The 20723-nt window shown below is 34.8% G+C and overlaps 1 protein-coding gene across 5 annotated transcripts in view; it reads left to right on the top strand.

The window, feature by feature from the left end:
- The first annotated feature begins 3202 nt into the window (after positions 1 to 3202).
- The window catches only part of LOC136026162 (ATP-dependent DNA helicase Q1-like), a 110297-nt gene continuing 92776 nt past the window's right edge, over positions 3203 to 20723 (top strand). For 2 of the 5 annotated variants that reach the window (XM_065702468.1, XM_065702473.1), the window contains exons 1-5: positions 9726 to 9763; positions 11416 to 11511; positions 16162 to 16332; positions 16717 to 16896; positions 18639 to 18769. In XM_065702468.1, coding sequence (XP_065558540.1) covers positions 11457 to 11511; positions 16162 to 16332; positions 16717 to 16896; positions 18639 to 18769 — 537 coding nt within the window. In that variant the 5' untranslated portion in view covers positions 9726 to 9763; positions 11416 to 11456. Of the gene's footprint in view, positions 3222 to 9710; positions 9764 to 9816; positions 9967 to 11415; positions 11512 to 16161; positions 16333 to 16716; positions 16897 to 18638; positions 18770 to 20723 lie in introns of those variants that run through there. The other 3 variants (XM_065702472.1, XM_065702469.1, XM_065702471.1) reach the window with 3 other exon arrangements.

The raw sequence follows: 20723 nt of genomic DNA, 5'->3' as shown, positions 1-20723 counted from the left end.
TAATCCAAAAACGTTCAGAAATTAAATAAAAAAATAGTTTTTTCAACTGAAAGTTAGGAGCAATATTAAAACTCAAAACGAAAAAATTTTATTCCGTAAATGAAATGGACTGTCCTCTCCTAAGAACCACGCTCTTTACGCTAAAGTTTGACCCTTTGTCACAGTTCTACTTTTTAAAACAATAAAAAACTTAAGAGTAAAGAGCGAGACGTTAAGGAGGGGACAGCCCCTTTCATATTCGGAATAATTTCTGTTCGTTTTAAGTTTTTATGTCGCTCCTTACTTTCAGTTAAAAATATTTTTTTATTCATTTTAAATAAAAATAGTGTAAGTGTATCCAGGTTGTCAAAGAATTTTTCTATGGAGGAATTTATCATGGGGAAGAGAATCAAACAGTTCGTGGTAACGAACTGTAGTAAGGAGCAACCCGGCTCAATAGTAACCAAAACCCTAAAAAATGGAATTTTTATACCAATAGCTACATCAAAAGAATTGCCTTTTAATGCTGATTTTAAATATATAAGTTTAAAGTTTAGTCTTACCAATAAAAAGTTACGAGCTTGAGAAAATTTATATTCTTTTAGAAAATAGGGGGAAACACCCCCTAAAAGTCTTAGAATCTTTACAAAAATTACACCATCAGATTCAGCGTATCAGAGAACCATATTGTAGAAGTTGCAAGCTGCTATCTACAAAAATGTGGGATTTTGTATTTTTGCCAGAGGGCAGATCACGGATGCTTGTTTATTTGTTTGTTTTTTTGTTTTTTCCCCCAGGGATGATCGTATCGACCCAGAAGTCCTAGAATGTTGTAAGAGGGCTCCTTCTAACGGAAATAAAAAGTTCTAGTGACTTTATTAAGTGACCAAAAAATTGGAGGGCACCTAGGCCCCCTCCCACACTCATTATTTTTCAAAAGTCAACGGATCAAAATTCTGAGATAGCCATTTTCTTCAGCGTAGTCGAAAAACCTTATAATTATGTCTTTGGGGACGACTTACTCCACCACAGTCCCCTTGGGAGGGGCTACAAGTTACAAACTTTGAAAAGTGCATACATATAGTAATGGTTATTGGGAAGTGTACAAACGTTTTCAGGGGTATTTATAAGCTACGTATATCTTTTTCTAATAAAAACATTCGTAAAAAATTAAAAGTTCTAGTTGCCTTTTTAAGTAACCGAAAATCGGAGGGCAACTAGGCTTCCTCCCCCCTCTTTTTTTCTCAAAATGATTCAATCAAAACTATGAGAAAGCCATTTAGTCAAAAAATAAATATACAAATTTCGTTTTAATTATTCCTCTGTGGAGAGCCAAAATCAAAACATAGATTGATTCAAAAACGTTCAGAAATTAAATAAAAAAAAAAAAAACAAATTTTTTCCACTGAAAGTAAGGAGCGACATTAAAATTTAAAACGAACAGAAATTACTTCGTATATAAAAGGGGCTGCTTCCTCATCAAAGCCCCGCTCTTACGTTAAAGTTTTTACTGTTTTAAAAAGAAGAGTTGAGAGAAAGAGTCAAACTTTAGCGTAAAGAGCGGGGCGTTGATGAGGAAGCAGCCCCTTTAATATACGAAGTAATTCCTGTTCGTTTTAAGTTTTAATGTCGCTCCTTACTTTCAGTTGAAAAAAATCTTTTTTTTAAATTTAATTTCCATGAAGAGGGCGCTGGATTTCCCAGTATTATTTAAAAAAATAATGAAAATTAAATAAAAACAAGTTTTTTCAACTGAAAGTAAATAGTAACATTAAAACTTAAAACGAAAAAAAGTTATTACGGATATGAACGGGTTCGTCCCCTTCTCAATTCCTCGCTCTTTGCGCTAAAGTAGTTTTAGTAATTTCAAAAGAGCTATTTATTATAATTAAATGAACTTTGTGATTCAGGGTTTATTCTTAAGGAATTGGAACACAATTCGAATTTAGTGTAAAGAGCGAGGTATTGACGAGGGGGCAAAGTCCCTTATAGAAATAATAAGAATATACAAATATAGAAGTTCGCAATGTAAGTTAATTCGTAAGTTGCGCTTATCTATTACTAGTGAAAACATTCGTAAATAAAATTAAAAATTTTAGTGGCCTTTTTAAGTAACCAAAATATTGGAGGGTAACTAGTCCCCATCAACCTTCCCTCTTTTCTCAAAATCATCCGATCAAAACTTTGAGAAAATCATTTTGCCAAAAAAAGCAGAAATAAAAATGCAAATTATGTATTAATCATTCATGTTGGATGAACCAACACAAAAACCTGTATTAATTCAAAAACATAAAGAAATTAAATAAAAAATAACATGTTTTTTAACTGAAAGTAAGCAGGGACATTAAAACCTGGAAGGAACAGAAATTATTCCGTAAATGAAAGGGGTGTCCCCTCCTCAATGCCCCGCTCTTTACGCAAAGGTTTGACTCTTTGTCATAGTTCTACCTTTTAAAACAATAAAAAACTTAAGTTTAAAGAGCGGAACGCTAAGGAGGGGATAGCCCCTTTCATATGCAGAAAAATTTCTGTTCGTTTTAAGTTCTAATGTCACTCCTTACTTTAAGTTAAAAAAGTTATTATTTTCTATTTAATTTCTTAATATTTTTGAATTAATGCATGTTTTGATGTTGGCTCATCCTATATAATTGATTTAAAAATTTTTATTTTTTCCTTGTATAACTTTGATAAATCATGTATTATTAACATTCTAAGGAATAAATATCAATATATATATATATATATATATATACTACTACTACTACTACTAATAACTCACTGCAGCACCAAGCCGCCTGAGGCCAACACAGCTTCGCAAGCTCCTCCTCCAACCTAATCTATTTAAAGCCTCCCTCTTTACACCCTCCCAGGAAGTTCCCATTTCCTTTAAATCTTTATTTATGACATCCTCCCAACCCAGACAAGGATGACCTGCTTTCCGTGTAGCCCCAGACGGTTGGCCAAAAAGGACAATCTTCGGTAATCTGTCATCCTTCATCCGTAGAACGTGGCCTAGCCATCTCAACCTTTCTTTCATTTTAGCCCCAGAAAGCGGGATTGAACCACACTTTTCGTACAACCTACTGTTTGAAATACGGTCAGTCAGCCGGGTACCCAGAACAATCCGTAGGCAATTTCTCTGGAAAACATCTAGTAAATTTTCATCTACTTTTCGGAGTGCCCATGCTTCAGAGCCATGTTTGACCACTGTCATCAGTGTAGCTTCCAATATCCTAATCTTGGTTTGTAGACTTATCTTTCTATTGTTCCAAATTTTTTTTAATGTGAACAAACACCCTGAGCTTTAGCTATTCCACTTTTAACATCTTCACTGCTCCGACCATTTTAACTAATAATACTACCAAGGTAACTGAAGCTCCCAACCTGATCAGTCTTTTCGTTACCTAATGTCACCTGTTCATCTTCATTTATTCCTTGCCTTAGTGACTTAGTCTTCTTAACATTAATTTTCAAGCCTATTTTAGCACCCTGAACTCGTAAAACCTCTAAAAATTCATTCATTTTGCTCACACTTTCGTCTAATATGCTTAAATCATCAGCATAATCTAAGTCCAGGAGCGTTCTTCCTCCCCATTTGATCCCATGGTCTCCAATTGCCTTTTCTGTGCTCCTTAAGACGAAGTCCATCAAAATGATCCATATAAATGGGGATGGAACACAACCCTGCTTAACTCCTGATTTAATACAAAACCAGTTGCTAACCTCATTTCCTACCTTAACCGCAGCAGTATTATTCTCGTACATAGCGCAGATCACTTTAATGTATTTTTCTGGTATACCATATAACGATAAGACCTTTGTTAACTCTGTTCTATCAGCAGAACCGAAAGCTTGCTCATAATCGATAAAACTAAGGACCAGAGGTGTTTGACAACGAAGGGACTTCTCAATTATTAACAACATGGTCGACACATCCTCTACCGCATTGTTCTTCCCTTAAAACTTTGTCTAAAGCATGTCTCAGTCTAAAAAGTATCATATTACTCAGTAATTTGCTACCTAGAGATACCAGACTAATGCCTCGATAATTACGACACTCACTCTTGTCACCTTTCTTATACAGTGGTTTAATTAAGGTTTTCCTAAAATCATTGGGTACTTCCCCTTTTTCAAAAATCATGTTCATAATCTTCAGTGGCTTATTCCTAACCTCAGAGCCACCATATTTAAGGAACTCATTAATCATACTATCAGCACCTGGGGCCTTATTATTTTTTAATCCTTCTAGTACTGTCGCTAATTCTTCCTAACTAAACAAATCTTCCTTCACATCCAAGGTATCACAAACTTTTTCATTTCCGTCTATATCTTCTCCTACAACTGTATCTCGGTTTAGCACATTCTCAAAATGTTCCACCCATCTGTCTTTAACTTTTTCCTTATCACTAATTGTGGCCCCATTTCTATCTTTAACTGGGACTAGTCCGGATTGGCTACTCCCTTTCAATTTATTAACATGCCAGTATAATATTTTACTATTATGCCGTTTAGCCGCATCTTCCAGATCCTCAGCAATTTTATCCATCGCCTCCATTTCACATCTCCTTAGTTCATATTTTAATGCTTTCTCCACTTTCTTTACATTCCTTTTGTTTTCATACGACCCATCACTCAGATAATTCTTATACAAACCCCTTCTACTCTCTATTAAACCTAAAGCTTTTTCACTAATATTCCTAGTTGCTGTCTTAGCACTCTTCCCTAGGACACCATCAGCAACTTTACAAATTGTTTTTCTGAAATTATTCCATCCATCTTCCACATTGTCAAATTTTAAACCCTCAAGTTTAGTACTCAACTGTTCCTGGAATTTTTTTTCTCAAATTTTCATCCTGAAGTCTACCAACATCATAACTTTCCGGGAGGGAGTTACCCTTCCGAAATTTCAGCTTTGAAATTAACCTTAGACACTAATAGATGGTGATCTTTACTTTTAACATCAATAACAGCACTCCTATACACCCTAGTATCTTGTATTGATCCTGCTAGTCTTCTGTTTACAATAACATAATCAATAAGGTTTGCTGTCTTACCATCACGTGAATACCATGTCAACTTATGGACCATTTTGTGACCAAACACCGTTTTGGTTATAACTAGGTTGTTATACCTACAAAATTGCAAAAGCCTATAGCCATTACTGTTTTCTTTTCCTACACCAAATTTACCTAGGCTAGGATACCATCTATCCCTATTTCTACCAACCTGGGCATTAAAATCTCCTAGCAAAGACACCGTATTTCTACCTGGTACCCTGTCTATTTTCTCCTGTAACTGTAAGTAAAATTCATCTGAGTCACTAGTATCTCCATCAGTTGGTTCAATGGGGGCATATACTACTATAGCTGATACCCTAAACTTTTTAGTCATAAAATGAGCAATTAGTATTCTATTATTAATACCTTCCCAGCCTAAACAAGACTTAGCAGCTTCCTTATTCATCATGAGCCCTACTCCCTGTCTATGTACCCCATCCTTCCTGCCTGAGTAAACAAATTCTATGTCACCTAATTTCATGCTTCCTACCCCTGGTATATGAGTTTCTGAAACTCCTAATAAATCCAGTTCAAACCGTCTGAATTCGTCAGTCAAAATGTCGATGCGATAGTCATTTTTTAACGTTGTAACATTCCAAGTTCCAATTTTCATGTTCTTTAAATCTTTGAAATTATTTTGGCCTCAAGAAAAGCAGTGATCCCGGATACCAGTGCAGGATGGGGACCAACATATCTTCTCAAGTCTACACCGAAGAGCTTAAGCCGGCTTAGAACCGGACAGCAAGAAGTCCCTGGGACCTCCAGTAAGTTGGAGGCTTTGTGCAATCCTGGGCCCATCTTGGTCACAACATGGTTTTCAGCACTTGGCGATGCTCTTCTATCAACAAGAGTCGAAATCCTGCACAGACAGTCCCAAGCCTATTACCTCCGGCTCATTATATATTCATGACTACAAATATTATGCTACTACGGGGAGGCAGCCCATAGTAGATAAATCAGCTAGGAAGAGGTTTTTCAGCCCGAAAACGCCCATCAAAACAAACCAAGCCCAGAAAATTATCCAATAATCAGAATCCCGTACGAGTGCTGTATTGTTTACTAGGCTATAATTTCCTCAAGGGGTGCCACTCCTCAAGTGGGAAAAATTGACCGCAAGTTTCCCAGTCTTGCAGGTACCCCGAAAGGGTCGAGGCAGCCCTTTACAGAGGCCGTTGTCCATAAATCTGGATCTTACACCCTGCCGCAATTGTCCTCCTATAGAGGATCCTCCCATGATGGTGTTCTGCTTCACCATAATATTTCAGAACTATCAACCTTTCAGTGACATCATTTGCAGATTTTAATACCATCTTTAATGAAGATGTACCTTAAATAAAAAATAAGTACTATTACTTATTATAGTAATAAGTACTTATTACTATAATAGGTATATATATATATATATATATATATATATATATATATATATATATATATATATATATTAAACTGACAATGCGCATTCATTTGTGTTTTTTCAGTAGAGTGCAAATTTTTTTAGCCTTTGGAAGGTATTGGGGCTTTTGAGCCCTACTCCTGGTAATTTCTGCTCCTTTTGAGTTTGATTGGTTATTAATTGTAATTTCTGTTCATTTTGGGTTTTTATAGGTGATTTTATAGCTGTCCACCAAATCATATTTTGCAGCCTATCATTGTTAATTCCATACCTGGAAAGCAATTAGCATTCAAAAAATCTTTACATAAGACTAATGTTTGAACTCTCATTCATTATCGTATCCGAAATTCAGGTACCTTTTAAATAAGTAATCTGGCTAGGCTTTGTTTAAAGTTATTTTCAAGCTTTTATTTTCACGTAGAAGCTTTGATAGCTCCTCTGATGGACGGGAATATTTGCAGCAAACTGACATAGTCCTCAAGCCAAAAATATCTTGCATCGATTGTAAGGGCTTTGCATCAGGGATGTCAGAAACTACAGCATGAATAACAATATTCTGAGCACGCTGGACAGAATTTATATGCGTTTTTAGAGTAGCGGCAAAAAGAGGGCAAATATATTCCATGCCTGGTCTGAGGCATGGTATGAAAAGAGGAAAGAAGGACCTGTCAGGTAGGAGACTTTGCATCTTAGGATGAGTCTTAGCTTCCTGGAACCAGGAGGATTTCACTTTGCTGAAGTGTTCCATCCAAGTGATACATTAAGAACAGTTTCAAGAAGGCATAGTATATATAATGTTTTTTCATTTCTACTCCTTACAACATAAAGTCAGGATTAGCTTCCCCATTTTACAGCGTCAAAATGAGGATATCTATGGGGTTTGGTACATTCAAGCTGAGAAGACACTAGTCTGCCCACATCTAAATTTTTTTCCATGTCAGTATGAAACACACCATCAGTAATTTAGAGAGGTTTTCTCAGGAGGCCGTCCCCTGGGCTATTTAAAAACACAGGGAAACAGAATGTACCTGAGAATACTTCATTGGGGTACATCTAAAAATATTGAATTTTTTTTAACTGAAACACTTAGAACAACTCATAATTGCTTCCTAGACTTTAAAAATAGGTAGCACTTCCATAGCAGTGTGAGCAAAAATTTACCTGGTTTTTAAGAAAAACTCCCTGATTAAACCGGATTTCATGGAGATGGAATATTCTGTTTTCAGCTTACTATGTGTATCATTGGACTTCGTATTCAACACTCCCAAAACCATCAGGTAATTGAATTCGTATCATTTCAATCTAGATTAATTAATATATTTTTTCCAGATGTAATTTGCAATCCAAGGTGATATTCAAAATTTTATGGTCAAAAATTTTGGTCCATTTAGTAAAAAAAAAATCAATTTTATATTATATCAATTTTCTATTATCTTGGCCAAATTTCTTTTCAGAAAGAATACAGACTAGGCTGAAAAAAATAGCAATTTGAGATAATCATGTCAAAAATTATTGAAATCTCGACAAAGTTAAGGTACAAAAGACTTTGAAGCAATTTCTTATATATTTTGTCATTATATTCATTTTGTATTTTTGTTCAAGATATCCTCTAAAACTTTTTGAAACTGAAAAGAGAGTATACAAATTTCTTAGTTACTCTGGTCGCTTAATAGTAGATATATCCTATAAGGATTTGGTCAGTACTTCTAAAAAAATTTTCAAGATATCTTACGTTTACAGAAGTCATTTTTTCTGGGGGGGGGGGGGGCAAGGGGTTCAGTTACCCTCTTTCCCCCAATAACGTGGAGATAAAAATATTATATATTCAACACACCTTGACTACCTAGATATGGACCTCTCTCGCCTCCTCTCCCCAATAAAAACACTAAAGATTCACCCCTGTCTATATGCAAAGGTTTTGTTGTAGCAAAGATTATAGAAAACTCCAAAATCCTCCTAATTGCCTCATAGTCGTAAAACTAAAAACCTTCTGGAGTCTACTTTGGTCTCCTTTTGATTTCATGATGATTTTCCATCAAAAGATAAAAAGGAATCACTAATTCCTGCCATTATTAGTTTAATATACTTATAAATGTTGTTATTCCCCAAGAAAAGGAAAATAAGTCTATGTACCGCTGTCAGAGTTGGCTGGTAAGCTTGAAAGCAGCAATACGTTAATGTCAGGGTAGAGGATTGTGTTTTTGAAAATCTTTCTAACATTAACTGCTTCACGCTGGATGAATTGACATTCAAAAATTCAATGGCTCGGGAATTATCGAGTATAGTTACAAAATCTACCATATGGATCAGCTTGTTTTTACCGTGTAAGCTTCTCTTGTCTCAGGATCAAAAAATTGATTTTAATTCTTTAACATACAATATTTTGCGCCTTTGAAGAAAATAAAGATAGAGAGAGAGCTTGTTTTTAAAGCATTTCTTTCAAGTATGTTTCTAAGGGTCTAGACATTCAAATTTGGGTGTATAAAACCATTTAAAGAGCCATTGGCAAGCTGATCGGCAGTCTCATTATATTTAATTATTGATGGCTGGGAGTGAGTGCTGGAACTTGATAAAACAAGGATAAAGACTTATTAAAGACTTATTATGACATACATTGAAAATATTTAAAATTAAAACAGTGAGAAAATCCTTTTTTTTGAGTTTGCCAATAACTCCTGGGTGACTATATTTTTGGTTAAATTGCATTACATCGGATAAGCAACGCTCCTTGACTATTAAGATTCTTACCTTGGCTCTGTAGTAAGTTGTTACGACCAGGCTAGATTTCTGGGTCCTATATTAAAAAGCTGAAATTAAACCCATAGTGCCACCACATGACAAATAAATTATCTATTACACTTGCAAATTCGTCGCGATGAATCTATCTTACGACGCGCAGGATTGAGTAAAAGAACCCAGAATTAACAAATGCAACTTTGCATACTGTGTCTTTTGAAAGTAAAATTTATCTCTCATCTTTATTTATACTGAAACTGTCAATACCGCAGAGTTAAATCGATGGTAAAATTACTGCTTTCGTTTTTTCGCCAGTATTGGGAAAACACGCTTGCACTAGCCACATACTCTTTGTGAATGCAAAAATACTTAGATTGAACGTATTTGTGCCATTTTGAACCTTTATCAAGATGGCTGTGCTTTGAATATTTTCAAATCAGCGCGTTTTTGTTCTTTTTTTAGGGGGATCGTCCAGCTGGCCCGTTCTTACGAGAAAATTAATCTTTTGGCTTAGTTCTGTGTTTTGGCGGCGTAATAATTTTAAACCTGAGATTTTAAAAACGGCTCGGTGTGGTACGTTATTTTGGATTTGAGGGTTTGATATTTTTGTGTATTTTTTGGGTATAGTGGTGTGTTTTACCTGGAATGCAGGCAAATTGGGATCTACATCCCTCTCCAAGTGCAGTTGTTCCAAATAATGAGCAAGGTCAGGCCCCATGTATCCAACATTTATTCCACAAGTTGTACCTATGTCTCAAGCCAGGAATTATCAGGGTCAAGCTATACAGCAGACACCAGGTTTGAGGTTTTGATATTCTTTTGTATTTTTTGACACCAGAATTTAATCAGGCAGGACAATCTCCATATGTCACAACTCTAGCTCCCCACAATAGTCAACACAGTCAGTATCAAATTTGGCTAAGAAATATATATTTTACCCCTAGGCACCTCCCTAATGGTCAAATATATGCCCTGAATTGTATAAACAAAACATGGGGTAGCCTATTTTCACATTTTCTGAGCATATAATCAAATCACGTTGCAGAAAAGAGGGACTTACAGAAAAATTTGGTGTATATATATTCAATGCAGGTCATAGACTAGCCTGTATTTGACCATTAGGATGGGTAATTCATTGTGTTCATTTTTGATGGAAATTAATGTTACTTTTGGGTTGGTAAATATATGCATCTTCACATAATTTAGCTAGGATAAAGGTGAATACATTGCCTGATGTCTTTTTGTCCTCTTTCCAAATTCAATAGGCCTAATTGCCTCTGGGGCAAGTTAAATTTTGAGCCCTTAAGAGGGACCTAAAAAGAACAGTGAAACAACATCTAATACTGAAACTGACTCTAACAATAGAAAAATATTCATGAAGCAGCTTTCAAACTTAGAGCACTCTCTCTATCACAAGAAAATAACCCATTTTGAAAGTATCTTGGTAGACTGGTAGCTCTAGAAAAAAACTAGGTCTACTGCCTCCAGCTACTCTGACACAGAGTTTGTTGAACAAAAAATTCTGTCTGCTAGATATAGCATAAATATAAATTCAAATGTCTGAAGTCTGGTTGCAAGTCCCTGGGCATGAGCTGCCAATTTTCCATGACTAGATAATTTGGTTATTGTTAAATGTCCAAAACACAGTTTTATTTATCAAGCACTTAGTTCACCAATGCCCATCTTGTAGTTGGTGATTTCTCCAGCAGAAGAAAAGTCATACTGGCAGCTTTCTGAGCAATAACATACAATTGGCAGTGTATATTTCTATTTGTAATAGAACAGTACAGCTAGAGTAAAATTTTATATCAGTTTGAGACAAGATGGTTAAAATGTAGGCTACATAAAAGATATAATACATAAAAAGGTATTTTCTCCTCTCTCACTTTCTTTTTCTTTCTTTCCTTTTCTCAATCTTTTTTCTCTCACTCCCTTCCTTTACTTCAAATCTTACCTCACTCTCCCTCTTTTGGTAGACTTTACACTTTAGGAAGCTTAATCTAAAAAGGCTTTGGGAAGCCTATCTACAAAGATAGACTTGTCATAACTTGTTATAATTAAAAAACAAAACAAACAATTTTAGAATTGCTCTTACATTTTTCCCATAATTTGCCTAAATTTTGTATGTTTATCTAAGTTGTAACTTCCATAGTTACCAAGTTCATTAAAATAATCCCTTCCAGTGATTTGTTGGTGCTGTTTTATTTTATTTTTTGTCATGTTTAAAAAATTTGAATTTTGTTCCAGATAAAATTTAACCTTGCATTTGTCATAATTTTTGTCTGCTGATGAAGATGGCAAGCTCAGATGAAGACCTAATGGAAGTGACACCTACAATAAATGGTAATATTGTATTTTATATTTAAAATAACATGTCTATGTAATATAGCCTCAGAAGCAGGTTAGGCACCCTGATATTTTTGGTCAAAATGGTATTTTTAAAGACTTCTAATTAACAAGAAGTGACTCCTACAGTAGATGTTGGAAGTGACCCCTACAGTAGATGGTATATTTTTGTTAATTAAAATTAGCTTTTGTGAATGACTTTTGCATTAATAATGAAACAATTACATATTTGCATGTCATTTGTGGACATTTTAATTTGCTTTTGGGCATTTCTTTTAATTTGTGGCTATCCTGCTTTTTCCAACAGTACTCACAGATTTAATATTGTAAATAGATCAGGGTTGTGTTCAATTCCCCTTTATATGGATCATTTTGATGGACTTCATCTTAAGGAGCACAGGAAAGGCAATTGGAGACCATGGAATCAAATGGGGTGGAAGAACACTCCTGGACTATCCTGCTTTTTCCAACAGTACTCACAGATTTAATATTGTAAATAGATCAGGGTTGTGTTCAATTCCCCTTTATATGGATCATTTTGATGGACTTCATCTTAAGGAGCACAGGAAAGGCAATTGGAGACCATGGAATCAAATGGGGAGGAAGAACACTCCTGGACTTAGATTATGCTGATGATTTAAGCATATTAGATGAAAGTGTGAGCAAAATGAATGAATTTTTAGAGGTTTTACAAGTTCAGGGTGCTAAAATAGGCTTGAAAATTAATGTTAAGAAGACTAAGTCACTAAGGCTAGGAATAAGCAAAGATGAACAGGTGACATTAGGTAACAAAAAGATTGATCAGGTTGGGAGCTTCAGTTACCTTGGTAGTATTATTATTAAAGATGGTGGGAGCAGTGAAGATGTTAAAAGTAGAATAGCTAAAGCTCAGGGTGTTTTTTCACAGTTAAAAAAAGTTTGGAAGAATAGAAAGATAAGTCTACAAACCAAGATTAGAATATTGGAAGCTACAGTGATGACAGTGGTCAAATATGGCTCTGAAGCATGGGCACTCCAAAAAGCAGATGAAAATTTACTAGATGTTTTCCAAAGAAATTGCCTATGGATTGTTCTGGGTACCCAGCTTACTGACTGTATTTCAAACTGTAGGTTGTACAAAAAGTGTGGTTCAATCCCGCTTTCTGGGGCTATAGTGAAAGAAAGGTTGAGATGGCTAGGCCACATTCTACGGATGAAGGATGACAGATTACCAAAAATTGTACTTTTTGGCCAACCGTCTGGGGCTACACGGAAAGCAGGTCGTCCTTGTCTGGGTTGGGAGGATGTCATAAATAAAGATTTAAAGGAAATGGGAACTTCCTGGGAGGGCTTTAAATAGATTAGGTTGGAGGAGGAGCGTGCGTAGCTGTGTTGGCCTCAGGCGGCTTGGTGCTGCAGTGAGTTATTAGTAGTAGTAGTAGTATTGCAGAAAAGGTGTTGCTAAATGTACTGTTCAGACACTATAGTCTGCAACTGAAAGTTCAGAAATACTAACAGTAGGGTGGTAATAATCTATTGTAATCCACTCTACATAACAAAGATATAGCATGCTACTAGGATTTTGGAAAAATAGGAAGTTAAGTCTGTGAATCAACATTGGAATATTAGAAGCTGCAGTGATGTCAGTGGTCAAGTATCATTCTGAAATGTGGGTGCTCCAAAATATGAAGCAGGAGTTGTTAAATGTTTTTCAGATGAAGTGTCAATGGTCTCTTTTGGGTACCTGCCTGAATGACCATATTTCAAATAATTATCTGTAAGACAAATGTGATTCTATCTAATTCCTAGGGCTATAATGAGAGAAAAACTGAAATGGCTAAGACACATTCTGCAGAGGAAGGATGACAGATTGCCAAAGATCATCTGATTTGGCCACTCCTCATCTAGAGCCAAAGAAAAGGAGGTTGTCCTTGAATGGAATGGGAGGAGGATTTAAAATATATTAGTATGGAAGAGGAGCATGACTATTGTTATAGTTTCAGGTTGCCTGGTCCTGCATTGAGTGCTTAATAGTAATAATATAGTAGAATGAGACAAAAAATAAGAAAAACTAGAGTAAAAATGACATTGGCAAAAGGAAATAAGCACACAAATATACCAGCTGAAACTTTTATACAATCAATTGTTCCTTCCTTTCCTCAAAGACTATGAGAAGTTGCTATATCCAATGATGGGTATAGAAGACTCGGAAGAAAGAAGATCAACAAAATACCCATAGTTGCATTACAGCATTCAGGGAAACTGTCTTTAAGAAACAATGAGAAAGAAAACTGAAATAGAAACACAATAGTACATTAAAAAAAAAGATTAATGCATTCATGATAAAAACTGAAACCATGTGTAACTATTATTAATGTAAGATTTTTGACAAAACTTCAACATATGCAGTGGGATATTTCAGCATTAAGAACTGAAAGAAGACAAATTACAGAAAATCAATGATATGATACAGCTGCCTATATGAATATATCTGATTTTGACAAATGTGGAGAACAAAGTACCCAGAGTAAATAAAAATAATTAGTTTTTTATCTATTCTGCAAAATTGTGAAAGAGACAGCAGAGCAATAAATACAACAGAACAAAGAAACAAAAAGACAAATAAGAAAAATAGCAACAATTCTTAAAAAAAAACTAATGAAAAATGAAACTCACAGCAAAAAGATAACAAAAAAAAAAGTTTTGTAAGGTGACCCAAAAGTATATTTTGAAAAATTATTCTTAGGACTTAACAAGGTGAATGAATTTCTGAAGTGGCAATATCAAATAGATTTACCCAGATGAAGATGGTGAGGCAACCTTTGGCAGACGATGCTTCTGCAACTGGGGGTTATTCTGGATGTCATATAAGTGGCTGCAAATTTCATGCCATCTCTGCTGTTGCACAGAAATTCTATATACCAGCTTTGTATATTCTTCTACTTTCATACTTTGTAACAATCTGAAATAAACATAATGATCTTAATTAGCCCCAACATGTGAATATTGCGTTGGTTTATTAACATCCTGAACCTGAACATGTTTCTTCTGTCTAGTTTTATGTGCCCTGACTGGAGTTCTCATTGAAGGAAGATATTCAAAAGAAGTAACAATGAATGATGGTCATTGTCCATCATTTGTCTTTTATGTCTGTCACCCAACAGTTTTTGCTTCTTATAAATGAAGTTCAACACCTAAAGACCTAAGGAAAACACCTTTTTCTTTCCAAAGCAATTTTTCTAAGTAAACATTAATTATGGCCTGGTATATTGAATCATCTTGAGGCCCCTTGAGCTATTCCTACAATGATCTCGAGTCAAAATATTGGTGAAAAACCAAAATTCATGGATGATTTTTAGTTCTTAGACAGTAATGCCTATCTATTAAAAATCTTTTTGGGCTGTTTAATGCAAAAATATGGAACAGCATAAAATTTGGAATCAAAATCACCCTCCAATATCTAGACTAACATATAAAGGAAATAGTCCCTATGTGCCATACCTGTATTGACCAACTTTTGCAACCTTTTAATATCCATAAAATTTCTGTTACTTAATATAAAAGTCTGTCTAATCTCCCCTTTCATCTTACCACAGGAAAATATTCTCCCTATCTCTGTAGAATCCATAACAAAAATCAAGTTAAATCTTCGTCCTTTCCACATATTAGACAAAAATTAGGTTGCATTTTTGACAACACGCTTTTCAAATACTTTTCCTACACCCAAGTGGTAACAAATTTCCTCTTGCCAATATTATTTACTTTAATTCCTTTTTATCATGTTTTATCTTAAAACAGTGTTTCCCTCCCATGCTCCCTTAATCCTAGTTTAGAGAGAGGGAGAAGGGGTCACTGATAAATCATTCTATGGGGAAAAACTGTATAACAAAAGGGAAAATGGAAAAAAAAATGTCATAAAATTTTCTTTTGTTTTTTAACCAAGGGCGTATCCAGGATTTTGTTTTAGGAGAAAGGGTTACAATTTTTTTTAATGTATTGCTATTTATTTGGACAAAAGTCTTAGGGGGTGGGGGTTCAAACTCCGTCTCTTCCCCTAGATACCTCATTGTATGTAACGTTTCTTTGTCTCTTCATGGTATTTTCTTTTGCGTTTTAACCATTTAGTATAGTTTACTTCTTACTTTGTGCCAGTATTTGGTGAAGGGTTTTAGTCTAACCATGTTCCTATTAAGTATATCAGAATATGAACCTGGGTGCGTGCGAGGTGTTGTTGTCAATGTGCAGTAGCAATAATGTGAAAGATTTAATGTAATTAGATAAATAGAATCTGGCAATCATATTACTTTGAATTATTTTTGGCGTGCTGAATTTCTCTGCTCCCCCTTTAAACTCTTCTGATGCCTCTTCCCCAACCAAATATAGGACAACCATATAGCTATGTATGTAGGGTCATTAAAAGCCCTGTCATTATACCCAATTTAACAGAATAGATAAATGTTTTAGACTGAAATATCCCAAATGCTGTCCACTTTTACATACTTTTTCATCTTCACAAATTTTACCAGTCAATTTTGTTTTTGTTTCAAAAGAACTTTTATTTTCTTTTCATTCAAAAATATTTGTATCTATTTCGTATTTTATATTAACATATTCCATTAAAACATTTCATTCAATGTCTTTTATTTCATCCAATAACATTCTTTTTAGATCCAGAGCAACATGTAATGAAAGTAACTTTAGAAATCGAATCACTAGATGGAGAAATAGCCGAACTCCAGCGGAAGCGTCGTCTCCTTGTGCAAAAGAAAGACAAATTAATTGAAGCTGCTAACAACAAAAAAACTGCCAAGTTAGCAGCCTTGAATTGGAACTCTGAAGGTATTTTTCCTTTCATGATCCACTTTTTCCCCTTTTTAAATCCTCCTTTTTCTTTATTTTTCCAAAAAAAGAGGGCATTAAGGTGAAGCTTTTAGGGAATACCATAAGTTATTTTTAAGATATTTTTGAGACATCTCATTGACAACCAGCATACATGTCGTGTTTTTCATCTAATCTTAAAGCAACATAAACTTTTCTTTGAAGTGTTTACTTTATACTCTAGATATTCTGACTGGATATATTAATAACCTGAATGCAGTTAATCCATTTTGATGTAGCCCAGTTGTAGCAATAGTAGTTGTAGAAGTAAACATTGAAATTAAATTGCAGATCATCTTTTTTTTGATTTATGCGTCTTAAATAACCTTAACGAATCCTTTTTAGACTATGCTTGGTCAAAGAAATTGAAGGAGACGATGAATAATGTGTTTGGGATAAGTTCACTGCGCCCTCATCAGCTACCGACAATGAATGCATCCCTGTCTGGACAGGACGTAATACTGCTAATGCCAACAGGTGGAGGGAAGAGTTTATGCTTTCAACTTCCTGCAGTCATCTCTAGTGGTTTGTATTACTAATTATTTGATTTTGCACTTGTTGAATTATTTATGTGTTGATATTATTATCTATAAGTGGTATGCTTATTCGCTTTGTTATTTATTTACTGAAAGAGAAAAAACACACGGTTTTCATATTCGTAATTCTATTTCTTTTCATTCAAGATTGTATTATTTTACTGATCATCTAATAATGAATTCATTTACACATTGCATTCATTTATTCGTTAGTATTCCTGTAATGGGGTCAATTCCGGCTACTGGAAGGACGGGCGTCAGACTCGCTACCTATCCTTGCGAAAAAGAACCCGCAACTGAAACAACATTTTGACTGCGCCATCAATGGCTCTGGATAATCTTTGCTCTTTATCCTATACTTATATTGGGCACTACGCCATCTTCATATTGTTTAAGTCATTATCTAGGCTTTTTGGCCGTTTTTTCTTGATACCTAACGGTGATGCAAGGGTACATTCTTGTTTAAGCATATATTGGTATTGGCATCATAACGATCCTTACCAAATCAAAATTTTTGTTGTTTTTGGCCGATTTCCCTTGATACCTGCCAGTGATGTAAGAGTACATTCTCCTTTAAGTATATATTTGTAGTGGTATCATAATAATCCTTCCCCAAGTTAATTAAAGTTTAAGCGATAAGATCGCTATGCCATCATGAGGAGAGGAGGTAGGATTTGAAAAAAGACCTATTAGCATTTGTTTATGTTATTATTCTTTCTCCTAGTAGCATATACCAAAATTATTCTAGTAGGCCACACTTTTTACCAATACTGAATTATAATGTATAACTGTATTTAATTTTTTTTTTGCGTGGTAATATATACCAAACTTAGCATTTATTAACTTAAATTTGATAACAAAACTTAATCATGATTTATCAAAACAATAAAAATAGGTTGATTCTACAAACTTCTTCAAACAACGCATTTTAAGTTTTTGGAAAACTGTTTTCTTATTGTTTTGGAAGTTAATATCGAGGATTGGACTTTCGAGGGTATTCCTTCCCTGTCCCCAACTAATTATATACATCCCCCTCCCTTCAAATTTGTTGTAAGACTCGTTAAAACGTAATAAAATGCATATAAACCAATTTTGATGCATCTTTAAGGTTTTTGTAACCCCTCCCCCCTCCCGAACAAAAATACTGGATATGCCTGGTATATATATATATATATATATATATATATATATATATATATATATATATATATATATATATATATATATATATATAAATAGACAGTATATAATAAAGTTATCATTTATTAACTTGAAGTTATTAAAATAAATTCGATTAGCATTTATTTAAGCAATAAAAAACTGTTGCTGCGAAACTTCTTCAAAAATAGAGAATTATGGTTTAAAGCGACAATATGTTATAGTTTAGGAACCTCATACGGAGGGCTGCATGTTCGAAGCTATTGCCTCCCCCAAGCACATACATATCTTCAGTCCTTGATGCTTTTCTCCCCTGATCGAGAATAAATTCCAGCGTACATGCTTCTCAATTCTTCGTACGAAATTTATTTTAGTTCAAATCTTAAATTTAATACAACTTTTATGTTGCTACATAAGAGCCTACGCATGGAACTGTATTATGTAAAATACTGGATGACTGGTCAGCTAAAAATAATTAACCAATCAGAAGTATTTTTGCCTGCTTATGGACCTTAGCTAGACCTTCGTGATATGACAAAGTGAAGACAAAAATAAAGGTTAATTGTTTTTTAGGTTTCACTCTAGTTGTGTCTCCGTTAGTGGCATTGATGGAAGATCAGATAATGGCGTTAAAGAAGAAAAACATAGATGCCGAAATGATATCCGCCTCCACGCCAAAAGACAAAGTTACTCAATTTCAGAACGTAAGCTATTATAATTTCTTTTTTTTGGTTGCATTATTGGCTGATAAAAGTTGATCGAAAATAAAATGATCGTCTATCAAACTAAAATCTAACAAAGGAATTGAATTGAAAGTTAATTAAAATTTCAGAAGGAAAAAGAGAAAAGAAGAAAAAGAAAGTAAAAAGAGAGAGAGGTTTTAACTTTGCAGAAGAGGGCGGGAACGGTATAGAAGCGCTGTAGTACCGGCCGTACTTTTGTAGTTAAACTGCTGGGGACACATGTACCGGGTCCCACACTTCCCATTTTGGATATGACAAGCGAAAAACTTGCTTCGAACACTGTTTTGAACTATCCAACTCGCTCTTGTAAACTTGCCAGCTCCGATGACATTGCGACGAAAGCCCTTACCTTTTTTGGTGGAATCGATGTTTCTTTATTTTGGGAAGTTATTTCTTAGAAATAACTAGGTATTTATTTTAAATAAATAGGTATTTATTTTGGGAAGGAAGGAAGGTATTTATTTTGGGAAGTTTCTTTATTTTGGGAAGTTTCTTTATTTGAGAACTTTTCAACTTGCACCTTTTTGGGAAGTAAGAGAACTTTTTCTAAACTCCAGCATCAATATCAGCAAATCGGTCTTAATTTTAATGTTGATAAAACCGTAGCAATCGCTTTCAATCTCAAAGGTAACTCTGACATGCAACTTGAACTTTCTGAAACATCTATTCCGCTTTCTGATAGCCTTATATATCTTGGTATGCCCATTGGAAGAAGTATTAAAGAAACCATTAAGCTTGTAATTCAAAACTTCGCTAAAAAAATTCGAATTGCATATGCTTTGGTTGCATCTAATATTACAAATCATAGTCGATAACCTATCAAAATTTTACAGCAGTCTAACTGTGCCCAATCTTCTTGCTATGTCCCCTATTTGGAAATTTTTATCTGCTTCAAATAAAAAAAATATTAACCAAATCTATTTTAAATTCGCCAAGTATCTGCCTCCTTGGACCAGTAATTCTTCTCTGGTATAAAAATTTAAATTGATTCTGCCTGCAAACTTATTGATAAAAGAGTGGAAGATTTCAAGTCCTCCAATAGAAAACTCAACCACCAGTGGTCTTCCCTCTCCGTTAGTATGTAGTTAAGTTTGTGTTTGTAGATTGTAATCTCTATTTTCGTTGTTTTTTATTTTCTCTTTTTATTATGGTACTTGGTATTAACCAAGTGGCATATAGCGATCGCAAATTCTGTTGGTCTGTCTGTCGGTCTGTTTGTCCTGGTTTTGCTAGTTTAGGCACTTGCAGATAAGCTAGGACGATGAAATTTATCAGGCTAATCAGGGACCAGACCAGATTAAATTATAAATAGTCGTTTCCCCGATTCGACCATCTGGGGGGGGGGGGGAGTGGGGGAACGGTTAATTTGGAAAAATTAGAGAAAATGAGGTATTTTTAATTTTCAAACGGGTGATCGGATTTTAATGAAAGTTGATATTTAGAAGGATATCATGTCTCAGATCTCTTATTTTAAATCCCAACCGGATCTGGTGACATCGGGGGGGAGGGGTGGAGGGGGAAACCTAAAATCTTGGAAAACGCTTAGAGTGGAGGGACCGGGATGAAACTTGGCGGAAAAACTAAGCACAAGTCCTAGATACTGACTGACATAACCGGAACGATCTGCTCTCTTTGGGGGAGGGGGAGGGTTAATTCTGAAAAATTTGAAAATGAGGTAGTTTCAACTTACGAAGGAGTGATCGGATCTTAATGAAATTTCATATTTAGAAGGGAATCGTAACTCATATCTCTTATTTTAAATCCCAACCGGATCCAGTGTTATTGGGGCGAGTTGGCCGGAAATCTTGGAAAACGTGAAAATTGAGGTATTTTTATCTTATGAATGGGTGATCGGATCTTAATGAAACTTAATATTTTGAAAGATATTATGTCTAAGATGCTCAATTTTCAATTT

The sequence above is a fragment of the Artemia franciscana genome, chromosome 4, assembly GCF_032884065.1.
Source record: "Artemia franciscana chromosome 4, ASM3288406v1, whole genome shotgun sequence".
Classification (NCBI taxonomy): domain Eukaryota; kingdom Metazoa; phylum Arthropoda; class Branchiopoda; order Anostraca; family Artemiidae; genus Artemia; species Artemia franciscana.
The sequence above is the reverse complement of the archived record's forward strand: the minus strand, read 5'-3'. Positions and strand labels throughout refer to the sequence as shown.